Source organism: Epargyreus clarus, unplaced genomic scaffold (genome assembly GCF_041222505.1).
Source record: "Epargyreus clarus isolate Ecla_fem2 unplaced genomic scaffold, WU_Ecla_fem_2.2 ptg000034l, whole genome shotgun sequence".
NCBI lineage: Eukaryota > Metazoa > Arthropoda > Insecta > Lepidoptera > Hesperiidae > Epargyreus > Epargyreus clarus.
The window spans coordinates 9,834,832-9,850,587 of NW_027332239.1; the positions used below are offsets into that span (position 1 = coordinate 9,834,832).

The window sequence follows — 15,756 nt, forward strand, 5'->3', positions numbered from 1 at the left end:
AGTTGGTCGATCGTCAGACTTTCAGTGTTAAACACTGCTGTTTTCTGGTTTGAAGACTTCTCCTCGAACGAATCCTCAAAGGTAGCAACGCATTTGGGGTAGACCTTAGGAAGAACTTTAGTCCTATATGGGGTTGATCAACCCCAGGCAGGGTAACATTAAAGAAAGTCTGCTTACTTCAATATTTTTTTATATCAACCATATAAAATATGTTTAAATCAAACAGCAAGATATTTATTATGCACATTAATTTATTAGATTAGATACGTAGATATTGTTAAATATAATGTCAAATAGTAACAATAAAAATTAATAGGATAGCGTTTCTGCACTTGTATAATTAATATGGCCACATTATAAGAATTCAGGTACATACAAAACATAAATCTTACAAATATTGCAGATTGCTCACATGTTACAATAATTTCATCTCCATAATTTCTATTAGTCTCATTGATTTCATAAAATCTCAAAATATTAATAACAAATAGTTTAATTATCAATTCGATGCTTATTTAGGTAGTATGTCATGATGCATTCACAGATACAAAAATAGAAATATAAATATCCAGTTCGTAACATTCGTATAGAATAAAGATATATTATTTATAAAACTGTTTGGATAAATTATTCCCATGAAGATTGCTTATTTACTTATGAGGATCATCTGATTCTTCACCTCGCTACTTACTCACAATTTTACATTAACAACTTGAAAGTTCATAACAATCTAACAGATGATGCTATGCCATCACAAATAATTCTATCCGTACTCTACTTCTCATAGTTAATGTGAATAAAATCTTTCTAACTAGGTGATGTTTCGACGTAGAACTATTTCATAAGGCTAATTGTTGTAAAAATTGTAATAAAATATCATTCAGATTTTATCTCTCAATCTATTTACAAAGGAACAGTAACGGCAGCTCGCTCGCCTCGCTCTGACACACTCTTACCCTACACCGCATGCGGCTACTTTTTATTGTCCACGTGGACGATAACTACACTACAAAATAGTACGAAAATTGATTAACTTGACGTTGTTATTGCAAATGGCACTCGGAACGAGTCGCACACTCGTTTGTATTATATTATCTACACCTATTTCTACTTTATATCACAAAAACGCTTCAATTTAAGCCTCGTGTAATTTAGGACGCCACGTTCGCTCGCCTAGGAACTGATTGCAGTTGAGACAGGCACAGGAATGTGACCAGCAACGGACGCCACCAGCGAAGCGCTGCACGCGGCCAATCCGGAACCCGCCGGACTCCTCGCTTCGGACTGCTTGCCATCGCTGCTCCAAAATGGGCGCTTTTACCTCCCGTGTGTTCCTACACAGTGTCAGTAGAAGGACGGATGCCAGTCCACTGTGGGGTGCAGCACTCCCGGAGAAGTAGGCGCAGGGGCCGTCGCACCCAACGCAAGGCAATCGAAACAATAGTTAACCCCACAATTATTGTCCCAAAATTGCTGTCCTTTGCATTGGAACCGTACGGCTAACTCCAACCTTTGTCCGGACGATATACATGGTGCATATAAAACAAATTGAAAACGGTCCGAGAAACCATCGCACGAACCTTGCACGTACGTCGTCGGTAAGTCTGTGTACGTCTTCCATCGATTCATCGTGTAACGAATGTGCACAGTCTTATGGAAGTCCAAATTTCTAACTCGCACCGAACCGCATATGGTTACGTGGACGCCGTCGCAGACGCGCGCACTCTCTAGACAAACATTTTGTTTTTCCAATTTATCAGTAACATCTGCTGGCAGCTGAAATAGGGGTACCAATGTGAGAGCACCGAGCCTTGGAGGAGCTCGTGCCGGTGGAGAGCTTTGCACGTCACACCCGGAGAGATCATCGTAGGCAGATTTTGGAATAACTGGAATTTCATCCATAAATGTTTTCACATCAGCTAAATCAAGACCCAATACATCAGCAAAACGTACGATCTTTTTACGTCCTGGCGTCCCGGGTGGGGTCTTACCAGTTTTAAGGGATGAACAACGCCGAACACGTTGAGGACGATCATCTTCCGCTTCATCCTCTGCTTTTGTTTCTATACTTAAAAGAGACGGATCGATTTCAGGTGCAGGTGATGAACTATTTTCGGCGGAAGCTTCACTGGTGACTATTTCAGTTAGCTCATACTTTACTTCATTCGAAGCGATGTCCTCTTCAATTGCCTCTTCGGCCACTTCTTCACAAGGAATTTCAAAATTAGTAATTGACAAATTTTCTATTTCTTCTGTGATATCATTTTCTACGGGCTTTTCTGATACCTCTTCATTACAGTCAGATGGGTCGCTTTTAGCGGATTCAAATTCTGAATCACTATCTAATGTTGAGTTTACATTTAATGGCAAACTCAAACGGTCTGACTCTACCGTTGATGAGGGTTGAGCGGCACAGTCGACTTCATCAAAGCTATTATGGCGTGCACAATCTTCAAATGTTATCGGAGAGTACAGTGGTTTTTCAACGTGGCCATTTTCACGTGGAGCCGGTTGATGTTTCACTGGTGATTCTGTATAAAAGGCAGTGGAAAATCTGAACCCATTTTTCTTATCCGGTTGTTTGAGCATCATCTTCGTCCGCTCCTTGACTTCGGCGTCGGCGGTGACATCGTAGAAGGGTGGATCATTATCTGAAGTGGTAGGTCTGGGTAGGAATGACGGATCTGTTTCCTCGACGGGGCTGGATGGGCTCTCGCACTCTAGTTCGAAATCATAAAAGGTGCCGAGTTCCCGTTGCGAGCCCGATGTGGTGGGTCTGTGGGTAGCGGGGCTGTCGCGAGCGAGCCAGCTGCTCTCGCCCTCGTCGGCGGCCCCGAGGTTCCGTAGCCGCGAGTTGAGGTGGCGCGCGAACTCCGCCGCGCGCCCCCGGCAAGACATCGGCAGTAGCGAGGTCAGACCGCACTGCGACCCGGCGTGATCACCGCTCATCTGCGTCTGGAAAGTAAAGAAATACACAATTAAGTAACATTTTTCATGTAGGTAATAATTTAAAATTGAGGGGTACATTCAAATCACTTGATATAAAATTGATATCATATTGTGTATGCACAATTGCACATATTAAATACAGTCAAAAATACTGATTAATAAGAAATCAACGTAACGTTTTCGCAACAATTTCATAATTCACAAATATTTACTAAAAATGCCATTTCTATTGCGGTACTTAACGTACCCTTTGAACTCGTTAACAGTAATTTGTTACAAAGTAATAAATGAAGTATTCGTCTCAGTTAACTACTGCAATGACACAAAAGTTGAATGTCGAGTCAAGAGTGAACGACCTCGATAAGATAATAAAATTACACGGTTTGCTATGATCTCGCATTACTGTCTAGATAAGGCGATATATAAAAAACGTGGTGTAAATATACTATGACAACTGCAATATAATAGTTTTACAATGTTTACAATCTTATCTGTCACATTTGAAAACAATAAGCTATTTTAAAATGTCATTTGCATAACTCGAAATAGTTACATGATAACAAATGTACCTATGCAATAAAATAAGAGCTTCTTGTTATGTTAGAGGAATGTTCATCCTCTTCTTTGCTGTCCCACTGTACGAGTATCGTTAAGCATATGAGTTTTTAGGCGAACCATATTTCATAGCCAAGTTATTGATTTATCAATCCAGTTACGACTCCTAAGGCAGTGATAGCCTAGTGGTTAAGAAACTCGGCCTCTCGATCGAGAGGTCCGAGGTTCAAATCCCAAGCATGCACCTCTGATTTTTCGAAATTATGTGCGTATTAGAAATTAATTATCACTTGCTAAAACGGTGAAGGAAAACATCGTGAGGATACCTACATACCTGGGAGACTTATTAAAAAAGTCTCAAAGGTATGTGAAGTCTACCAATACGCACTTGGCCAGCGCGGTGGACCGTGGCCTAATCCTTCCCATTCTGAGAGGAGACCCGTGCCCAGCAGTGGGACAGTAATGGGTTGATAATGATTACGCCTTTTGTTAATGATCAGTCTATCCAATTTTTGCCAACCAAAGATCGAAATATGACAATTTCTGCCTACGATATTTCTCAAATTTTAGCAGCCAAAAAACATTACATTAGTTATACTGATAAGTGGCGTTATATTACCAGTTTCACACATATTTAGAACCTTTTTAAAAACCTAATATGTTTACCGTAGTCATTTAAATTAGTTTCCTAACGATGATTTATTTCTGGTAAAAGACAAGTAGGTCTAAAGAATTGATTGTCTAAAGAATTTTCACTTATAAGACAAACTTAAGGTTATACAGTAAGATAATTTCAGTAAGCGTGCTTATAACATAATGAGCTACTCTAATTAAATTACAATATTTTAAATGACGTGCGGTAGTGCTTCCTTTTTAAATTTATTTATATTTTTATTGTTTTTTACAAGTGATAATTAATTCTAGTAAATAACGTTAAAGGTAACTTCAAAAAGTCAAAGGGCACTAAACGATTACTTAGTAGAAACAACAGCATAAAATATGTTCTTGTGTTTTTAAAGGGAATTCTTGTTACGTCTCCATGCGTCCCTATTGCGTTAATTTTGTTCCTTAACAACACGTCAAGAATTGACCCATCGCAGAGATCACGGTGCCCTAAATCTCCAACGCTCATTCATACAAGGTCAATTTGGATTCTTTAACGTTCAATTGGATCTGATTGGGTCAAATATGTATTGGACACAGATAATTATGAAATTACAATGATAAAGTATTTAAAAAGCTTAAGGGATTCCGATAAGAAGATATCGGTTAAGGTCATTAACAAGTAGATGTATTTCTGAACATTTCATAATGTGTGAAATTTTGGATATAATTGAAAATTGTCTATCATTTTGTGTCCGGATGTGAGGAAAGTTATGTTTTCGCGCGTGTTTATAACTTTATATAAAATTCTCGTGTCTCAATGTTAGTTACCGTACTCCTCCGAAACGGCTTTACCGATACACCAAACTTTATATGCATATTCAGTAGGTCGGAGAATCGGCTACTATATATTTCAAACCCCTAAGTGATAAGGGTTCACCCTTGTTCACGTTTAACATTTTTTTATTTAAATGGCAACGCAACGTTTGCCGGGTCAGCTAGTAACTTAATAATATTCCTCATTATTTATTCATATTCGCATTACTTATAGACGAATTTCTATAAGTAATGTAGATAAGTGTCGTTAGACTTGTCTTAAAAGATCAACGTCCCTTATTAATATTCAATCTATCCAATGATTGCCTACCTATTTTTCCTACTAGAATTTTCCTTCGGTTCTAGATCTTCGGTTAGCAAAAATATTTAAATTGATTATTTTTAAAGGGCTCAATTTTTTAAAGTTTTGTTAAATGAAAATAAAATCATTTTCTACGCATTTTACTCCCAATGTCGGTAGATTTTCGTATGATTTAATTTACTTTTCATTCTACTAAATCCTTAGTACGATTACATCATGTTTTCATTGCGAGTTGAAACAACAAACGTTTTAATGTCCTCTGTGGAATTGGACTAAATTAAATGGACCGCGTCCGCAAAGTGAATTGCTTGCATGTGACAATTTGACAGTTCATAAGTAGGTACAATCAGATGGTACTCTGTGTACCCTATAGGGTACACAGAGTACCACTACAAATAAATAAATATATATATAATTATGGTTACGAAATAATTTAAATCATAAAGACACAAACTAGCTGAATTCAATTTACACACCTGCTTCTTAAAATTAAAAATAAGTTACATTTTAAAAGAGTGTAGGTACCTAATTATCACACCCCTTGACACTAAGATTAAGTCTTACCCCAATTTTGTAATTCGAGCTCCAATTAGATCGTGAAGACAGCACCATCGTCAAAACAAAAGTTGTTTGCGCAGCCCACTGACCATCGACCGGAAAATCCGTATATTTTTATACACGAAACATACCCAAATGTACCCACGTACACTAATACGTGAGTGCAGTCTTGTGCATGTGTGACGAATGCCTAACACCCACATCAATACGTCACGTGAGCGAAATCGGGTGCCAAAAGCAATATCGTCACAAAACGGGGGCGGCCTGGTATTTAAATAACCAGTGTTAAGTCGGATCCCGTCATTATTAGTATGACCGATCCGTCCTTGCGCGCCGGAAAAGAAACAATAAACATTATCTATCGTCGCGAACTTTCATGAATGAGTTCATGAAGGCACGTACCTACCTTGTAGACACGTGCCTAGTACTTACATGTACACTTATTGTATTGAAATTTATAATTGTCATTTTATGAACTTGCAAAATACAAAAAAAAACAGTTTTGATTTTTTCTGCGAGTAGATAAGCAAATCTTGGAAACAACTGAAATAATTATGAACATTTCGGGAGAAGGTAGAAGATTTTTCGAGAAACATCGAAGAATTTAAGTTTGCTTTACAAACCCTTTTATTTTTTATGCCATAAGTACTTTTACTGTTGATAGCCAGAAATATACTGTGGGTCTGAATCAATCAAATCATCAATTATCTTTCTTGCCGAGAATCAGGACTACTGTACCATAAGAATTTTGACTAGAAAGTAATTAAATATCCTACTGCAAATAATTTGACTGCTCCTTTAACGTATGACATTAATGACTATTAAAAACAAATCTATTTAAAATCTTTCCATCCGCAAGCGATGCATCAACAATTGTGACGTCATAAGTGCGTAAATGTGAATGATGACGGTGTAACGAATGAATGAATGGAGAAGTTATTATAGTTGAGCAGGTGGCGCCGTGTTTATAGGTTAAGGTAAAGGTTGTTTGCCGGCATTGACAGCGTCTCTCATTTATAGGCTTAGATCAAGCTTAGATTCATCATGTAACTTTAGATTTGCATTCATAGGAAAATTAAACATGTTAATGTTCTAAAGAATACATCAGTTCGGTAACTGACCCCTGTTTATTTCGCAACGGGTTTTCATTTTTTTTGTTTGAGTTATTCATTGATAAGTGTTATCAATGAAATTTCAGTATCGTTTCGTTTTCCTCAAAATATTCATATTGAGTATTTCAACTACTATGTGAAGAATATTAAAATAATTAGACTAAGACTAAATAATAAGACTATGAAAATAATTTACAAATTAGTTACATTTTATTAATATTTTTTTAATTGGTTTTTAAAATATTTTCAACGATGTTTTGGCTTATATTGTAGATATTAATAGAATGATTTTAAGTACCTACAAACACAAACTAAAAAAAAATATTCTCTATGAATGAAATTCTTATCGATATAATTCGTTAAATTAATCGAAGCGAACACTTATCTTTATTTTATCTTTTTCTGTATCAGTTACATTTATGAAAGCAAATAGCAAATTATTGAGACTGACTATACACTTATGGATATATAAGAACACCATAAAATATGTGATTTATTTATTAAAACGCTAAAGGTATTGCCAACATTTAATAATCAAAAAGGATGACTAAAACTAGATGTTATGTACACTTCTGAATGCTTAATTAAAGTAAAACCCAATGTGACTTATATCGCTTTTTATATTACAATTGTAGTAGTGCGACATGTTCAAGAGATTGTCCCTGTACAATTTGAAAGGTGGTAGAACCAGTATGGATCGACCGGGAAGGTAGGTACCACAGCCACACCTATCTCTGGCGTGTAACAATTCTTGCATTTGGCATGAAACAGTTTTGGTGGAAGGATTTGAATGTCTGACTTACATATAAGTCAACCATCTTAATCCTCATGTGGCAATCCATCTGTGATCGCTTTCAGGTATATCCTCGATTCTAAATGGATTTTCTTACAGATAATCAAAGGCAAGAGCAGTGGAGCAACTTAGTGGATAAGAAACTCGAGGGGTCCGAGCTTCATATCCCAGGCACGCACCTCTTAAACGTACGTGCATATTAGAAGTTAATTATCACTTGCTTAAAGGGTGAAGTAAAACATCGTGAGCTAAACCTGCGTACCGGAGAAATCTTAAAACAAAGTTTTCAAAGGTATGTGAAGTCTACCAATTCGCACTTGGACAGCGCGGTGGACTTTGGTCTAGTCCTTCTCATTCTGAGAGACGCCCAGTGCCCAGTGGGACAGTAATGGGTGATGATGAATTAAAGACAGCAATGACTGTATCAGGCGGACTGAATGCTCGTTGCTACATCAATCTTATAAAAAAAGTGTTGTGGTTGTCAGAGAAGCTTTGCAGAAGGCACTCAGGATAAATATAGGCGCTCATTGGTCTGCTATTATCCAATCAGGGCCGGTCAGCGCTCCGGGAGTGCGGTGCAGCACTCGTTGCCACTTATAAATAATGTTCAAGTGACGGTTGGATCTACTAAAACAGACATCGGTCCATATATTTCGTGTTTGGTATCTGCTGAACATCCATTATCTTCAAGGCAGAGGATGTGGAACATATCTGGCGATTAGCAATGTTTTGCTGGATAGGCATCTTAATAAAATTCGATTTATTTTGAACGTTGTTAAAGAAAAAAAAGTCTACGTATATAGTTAGTAGGACCTTTAGTTCCTCTTAAGAAATAGTTGGGTACACTCACAGACATAGAATTTTGTCGCTATGACATCTTATATCTATGGGTACACTTGTGACAAGCCTTAAAGTAGGTACGTTAAAACAAATGTAATAATGGTAACACAAATATAAACATAAAACAATAAATTGCCTTCTGATTAATCGTACTTTAAACGAGTGCAAACATCATAGTTCAAATAATAACTCGATTATAAGCAATATCTGAATTACGAGTACTTATACTATTACAATAAACGTTAATAAGGGGTTATTCAAGTATTACGTAAGCACTTTTAGGGGGGCGGGGGGTCTTTGCTTTGCTTATTTTGGATGACATGGGGGGTAGGGGAGTCTAGATGATGATTACGTCTCGGTAGATTGTTACTTGTTTACACGAATGGCAACCCTCACATTGTCTTTACTTGAAAGCGAAACGCATTTTCGGGGATTCCCGCAAATAATGCATATAGACATTATAATTATAATATTTAAAAAAAACAATACATTAATTGAAAAATGTTTACGTAAGCATGGGGGAGGGGGTAAGAGCTTTGCTTACTTTTGCTGACAAGGGGGATGGGGGGTAAATAATTGTAATAAATCTGCTTACGTAATACTTGAACGGCCCCTAAGTACCTACAATTAATAAATAAGCAAAACTAATAGGTACAAAATTGTATTTATTTTTAACATATTGACCAATGTCTATTTTTAATTGATCGATGTAACCAATGTTTTGACAAATGATTAAAATTCATCTATTAGAAAATATTTTTCGATCTTTTAAAGGCAAAAATGGATACCATATTATTGAATGTATTATAAGTTACATTTAAATTTGTCAACACGGCAGTAAAAATATTATTGGAAAGTTATCTTGGAAAATTACATCATCCAATGCATTGGGTTGGTAAACAAGAGATGTCCTGTTACTTCGAAGGTGAGTACGAATGTAAACAGTGAAAGTGGCCATAACTGTCGAGATAACCCCGACAAAAATAAATAATAAACAATGAAGTGTTTTTATTCAGATAACAGTCAGTGTATAGGTATAATTTAATTAAAATTACAAAACAATTAACTTATAAGGCCCTATTCGAGCTTATTTATGCTTAAGATATAATTAAAATTCTGTTTTATCTTTAGCACTCTACACTAACACAATAATACACCTTTAATGAATGGAAATTACTTTTATTTTTTCCTTTGTATCATTATTATTATATTCATCTTTTTGAAATACATCAGCTATTAATATATCATTATTATTATGTTCATTCTTTTTAAACACATTAGCTATTAATAAAACATTAAAAATAATTACTGAAGGGAAGTAATGTAGCCAATTGCATTTTTACAATTTAGCGCATCCAATTACCGCGCATATTTTATACTAGCTGACCCGGCAAACTTTGTATCGCCTCAAAATCTATTTATTAGATATATTTCATATAAAATATAGCCTATGTTACTCGTGGATTATGTAGCTTTGAAATGGTGAAAGAATTTTTAAAATCGGTCCAGTAGTTTTTGAGTCTATTCATTACAACCAAACAAACAATGAAAATGATGAACAAATGATGAAAATCCGTCAAGCCGTTTGGACTGCTGGACGTGGCAAAGAATGAGACAAACATACGCACGAAAAACACCCTCTACTGTCAGTAAAAACTGTAAATAAATTTTAGTACATTAGATTTGTTTACAAACCAGTTTAACATCTTTTCTAGGTTTTATTCTCCTTGCATTAATTCACATTCAACAAGAACGCAGTTTTATAAAAACTAGGCGTACGGTAGGCGTCCTGGATTAAAGAAAGCGCTGTATAAAACGTGAACGCCTTCCGAAAATAGACTATGGAAGTCACAGACGTTTTTACCACAAACTTCATTACTCATTCATTATATTGCCATTCATTAGACATCTATCTCATGTTTTATGGGTAAGCGACATCTAGAAATAAAATAAAAAATGTTACATAATGCAAGTTACATGTTTTCAAAATCGAGACAACACACGGCGTAATATTGTTGACAAAAAATTAAAATGCTTTTTCCCTTTTTTGTAAACTTTACCACACCCACACAATGTGACACTCTCATTATTAATAAATCAATCTATCCAATGTTTTGACTACAAAAGTCGAAATTTGTCGATTTTTGCCTACAAATTTTTTTAAATCTCGATGTTTAATATGCAAAAAAAAAATCGATTGTCAATTGAAAACGGGAATCTTTCGAGAACGGGAATAATCATATGAGTAATTTAATCAAGCGACTTATGGTACCTTATGGCAAACAAATATATTCATATACGAATATATAGGTACCTACTTTTCGAAAAAAATAACCCTTCTTTTGTCGCAGTCGGACTTTAATAACATGGTATAACTTCAACTAACTGATAATGTGATTCCAAGAATAGATACATATATTCGACAGCGAGCAATATTATTGACTTACTCGAAAACTAAAATATATGTTGATTAAAAATTTAATATTTACTAGATTAAAAGCGCATCCATCATTGCAAATGCAAGCAAAGATTAATGTGATAAGAGAAAGTCAATTTAATGTTAAAAGAAAATAAGCGTTGTATGTGTAATTTTAGATAAGAAATTTAACATAAACAAATACTCTATTATAAGTAGTATGATAATAAAGTCGCTTGGTTTACATAAATACATGTGCTTACATAACATTTGTTATTATAATAATCGTACCCTAAAAAGCAGTCTTTTAAATGTAGCGTCACGTAAAAAGTTGATTTCTAGCCATGTGATAGAAATAACTGTGTGGGATTTAAATAAGGACAAGGATGGTAACACACGAGCGATTAATGAGCTGAGCGACGGCTAGTGCCTGCAATGAGCCGCAACTTTCGGCGCGACTAATTTGACGGACATAAGCTCCCTAAAATTTCAAACGAGCAGCGACAACTCATTGTCGAGAAGTACAAAAAATATTCCCTAGACTTCCCTTAGATTTGGTTCGACTTCCGGAGCCAAACGACACGAAAAATTATAGAAAAAATGTAGTTGATATGAATAATTCAATCGTGAATGTTCGAGAAAACATTGCTACTCGCAGAGTGAAATTAAACAAATCTTAATTAATATCACAAAAAAGTAACATTCGATAAACATAAAAAAACACAATACTGTATATAAGGACATTTTCACAACACTGACATAACAGAAATTTAAAAATAATGAAGCAGAACATTGCTAGCGCGACTAGATTAATAACACAATAATTTATAGCAGCTACTAGAACAAGAAATTCCACTTGATTTGGATATACCCGTTTAGATAATACATTTATCATAAACATTAAACGTCACTTGATCGCCGAAGAGTTTGATAAGCGGTCATTGAACTGCGATAATGAACCATTGTAAGATTATTGCGAATTGTACCATTGCGATTATGGTATGATATTACGCCTATTACACTATATGAAGCGGGTTTACTGAAGTGCAATTTACTTACTGCCGTTATTAATAATAGATCTATATAATGTATTTACAAATCAAAATTGGACATTTTTTAATAAGCAGAAATTGTCAATTTTCGTTCTTTGGTACTTGGTAATGATGGGCTTTACCTACAAGACACAGACATAATGTAATAAACTACACCCAACTATATGAAACGTAAGTATATACTGCTGGCATATATTTTATTGTTGCGCATATATCTATATTGTAGTATCGTGGTGATTTGTTTATTAGATTGGATTTCTCAATTTTCCCGTAGCTTAATATGTATACTGCAATGTTCCATTTTTTCCGCTAGACATCTCACAGCTGCTGTTTAATTTAAATTCGAGGTCATATATTTAAGAATATTTCAGTTATCAATATAAATCTAACGATGTCTTAATTATAGAAATTTCTTTAGCTGTTCGGGAGATTTGGTATTAAAAATATAATCCTTCCTAGCAATCATATTACAAGCAATCAAAAATGACTTCTTTGAAACTAAATGAAATTGGTTACTTTTAAATCTGTAATTAAGTCATGAAGCCTTGAGCTAATTTTTTGAGTATTAAATTTAACTAACATCCTCTAATTATTTTACAACACGCTGACGGGAATCTACGGCGGCCATGAAATTTTATTTTCATTGCCAAAATATATTTTTTTATTTATATGCCGATTGGTATATCTACTGACATACATTTCTTTCACACTACCTTTCTGTTTCAAGGCCTTACGGAGTCATTTACTTTAATTTATCGATAAAATATTTCACATATTTCGATAATCGATTAAATTAAATAATCATTTAATTGATAAAAACAATTTATTCGATTATATAATATTAACATAGAATACGTTACGAAACAGAAACGAATACAGCTATAAGCAACATTAAATACAAAATACGAATGATTTGGCGTGTAACATCTCTCTAGAAATACAATATTAAAGAGTAATTACTCCATTGCAATTACATTTTACAGTCGCTTTCTTAAAAGGAACAAAAGATACTACATAGTGTAGTAATTAGTAGAAGTTAGAGACGCTTAACGTTACACAAGCTAACCGCAAGGTGGCGCTGTTCGTAAGTATCTATTTCTAAAGGCGCCGACAAACTACGCGTTTTATTTATCGCGTTCAATTAATAAAGAAACAGAGGAAGAGCGTCAATTAGATGTCGTTACATAGTAGTGAGTTGAATAGTCGAATAGTCTATTAGTAGTCCTACTACTAATAAACTATTCGCAACTTGTCGTGTCCCTACACGACAATACTTTTTGGAAATCTTGTGAAGCTCTCGTTCTCTTGAGAGTGACATGCAAAACCAACAACGACAATAAATAGCTATGCAAAAAGTGCATATGTGCTGTTATTTTGATATTATTTGCGACCATTATACACAGTTAAATGAAAGTCATTTTTATTAGGATACATGATTCAAACCACTATTAGCCGTATCAGTATCTATCTTACGTACGCAACCACAAATATTGTCATTTAGATATCGTCGTGATTCATTGTCTTTTATAGAACTAAAGAAGGTATAAGGTATCTCCAGAACCACCGTCTGTTGTTAATAAATTAAAAAAATGTTTATGTACGAGTCGAAGTCGCACATAAAGGGGTCCGTACCAAAAAAACAACATTTTTATTTTATTTTTAGTATTAGTTAATTTTATAATGATGGCAGACAGTAATCAAAGCATTGTGATTTAAACTGGTGTCCTTTTAAGATTCAACAGTTAATTTTTTACGACGGAGCCCAGCTCTATAATAAACTGCCTAAAGATATAAAATATGCTAAAACACTACCTTCATTTAAAAAACTACTAAAAAGCCACATTTTAAAGAATTTTTCCCTAACTTAAGTATTGTAATCTGGTGTAACTTTATTATTATTATTGTAATAACCTACACATCGTACTTGATTTTTAGCATACAATAAAACACTTTATATGCATAAATGTACAGGTACAGGCACACCCTTAATAAAACATACACAAACACACACACACACACACATGCATATATGCACACATAATCAACATTTACATATTGAAGAATCTCTAAAATTACGTTTCAAAAAAAAAAGGAAACAAAAAAAAAGAATACAATAGAAACACTTTAACATAACGGTATATAATAATAACAATAATAAATAATACATGTATGAAAGCATAGGTTTATATAAATACTCAAATAATCAGAATTACCATTCACTATGGTATTAGCCTTAATAAACAAACAATTCATTCACGCTACGCATACTTACGAATCAGTTGCACACTTGACAATTTACTTTTTACACTCACCCTCTAACTACAAATATCAAATTATGTTAATTGGCTCACGATTTTTTAATTATGTAATAATTGTAAGTTTCTCAGTACGCGATTTTGTATAATCTTTTGAGAAAATAAATGTCTTAACCGTAACCGTAATTAGTACATAGAATCCTTTAAAAACTCTTTAGGACTTTTCACTTTCAACTTTTTTATTTTTAGTATTTTTTGATTCCGTATTTACTCTTTGCGTACGGAACCCTAAAAAAGTTTGTGACCTCATCGTCCACGTCAAAGGATGTTATGATGGCATTTACACCAGTCCAGTTCGTTATACACCGATTTAAAAGTTAAAAATACTTCATTTCACGTAATTGTGTAGCGTGAAAATTACATTACGTTGCCCTCATTTTTTAATAACATTCTGAGAGCTCTTACCAATATAGCATGGAAATTATACGTTGAACTGGGGGTTTGAATTCGAGTACTGCGCATGAACCTTTAGTTCTTCGAAGCTATGTGCATATTAAAACCATTCATCAATTGCTTCAACGAAAAATGGAAACATCATAAGAAAATCTACACGTCTGAAAGTAAAAAATAAACAAAAAAAATGTTCTTACTTGTCCAGCGCTGTGAACTATAGCCTAAACAGTTCTCCTTTTGAGAAGAAGCCTCATATACAGTTATAGGGAAGTAATGGGTTGACGAAAGCGAAACTGCGATCCTTCGAGAAGCTTCTCACATTATAATTAACATTTATGAACTGACGCGTATTCCCACGTCTCATTTAATGAGTCATATAAAACCCAAATAATCGTGTATTGCCTATAACAATCCAAGATTAGAGGCACCGTCACATGTCAGGAACGAGATTTAGAAACTGCGCGATATATCGCCAAGCGTGGAGTTGGTCTATTTATATTGACGCGAACAACCGTCTAGATGCGTCTCCGAACTATTTTTGAACACAAAGTGAAAGTCACAACTCACAACAGAATTTTCTATTTAAATATCCGACTTTATTTACGCGTGCTTAAGTGGTCTGACACTTTGTTTTGTTTTCAGTTTCTTGGTATACCTACATACATAGTTGGATTGAGTACTATCAAGAACAAAAGTCATTACATACTTACAGCACTATATTTTGCATGCGGCCTCGTTCATCACGATAAAGAGTATCCTATGTATTAGGTTAAGTCATAAACTATCTGTGTGCCTAATTTTATTGAAATCGGATGATAATTTTTTTATTATAGAGTAACGAACATTCATTCATCTTCACAGACTTTTACGTTTATTTCATGGTTATTTTAACACTTTTAGTTTAGAAAAACGTTAGATAGCTAAGTGTCATTAGGGAAAATTCAAAAATATTATGATTAGTAGTGACATAGCTATTTTAGTTTAGTTTACAACAAACAACAATACTTATTTACCTATGAGTAGGTACAATTA

The 15,756-nt window shown here is 34.5% G+C and overlaps 1 protein-coding gene across 4 annotated transcripts in view; it reads right to left on the reverse strand.

Moving 5' to 3' along the window:
- Positions 1–231: 231 nt before the first annotated feature.
- Positions 232–15,756, reverse strand: part of Gbs-76A (Glycogen binding subunit 76A) — a 75,209-nt gene continuing 59,684 nt past the window's right edge. For 3 of the 4 annotated variants that reach the window (XM_073091650.1, XM_073091649.1, XM_073091647.1), the window contains exon 2: positions 232–2,955. In XM_073091650.1, coding sequence (XP_072947751.1) covers positions 1,345–2,949 — 1,605 coding nt within the window. In that variant the 5' untranslated portion in view covers positions 2,950–2,955 and the 3' untranslated portion in view covers positions 232–1,344. Of the gene's footprint in view, positions 2,956–5,809; positions 5,926–15,756 lie in introns of those variants that run through there. The other variant, XM_073091648.1, reaches the window with a different exon arrangement.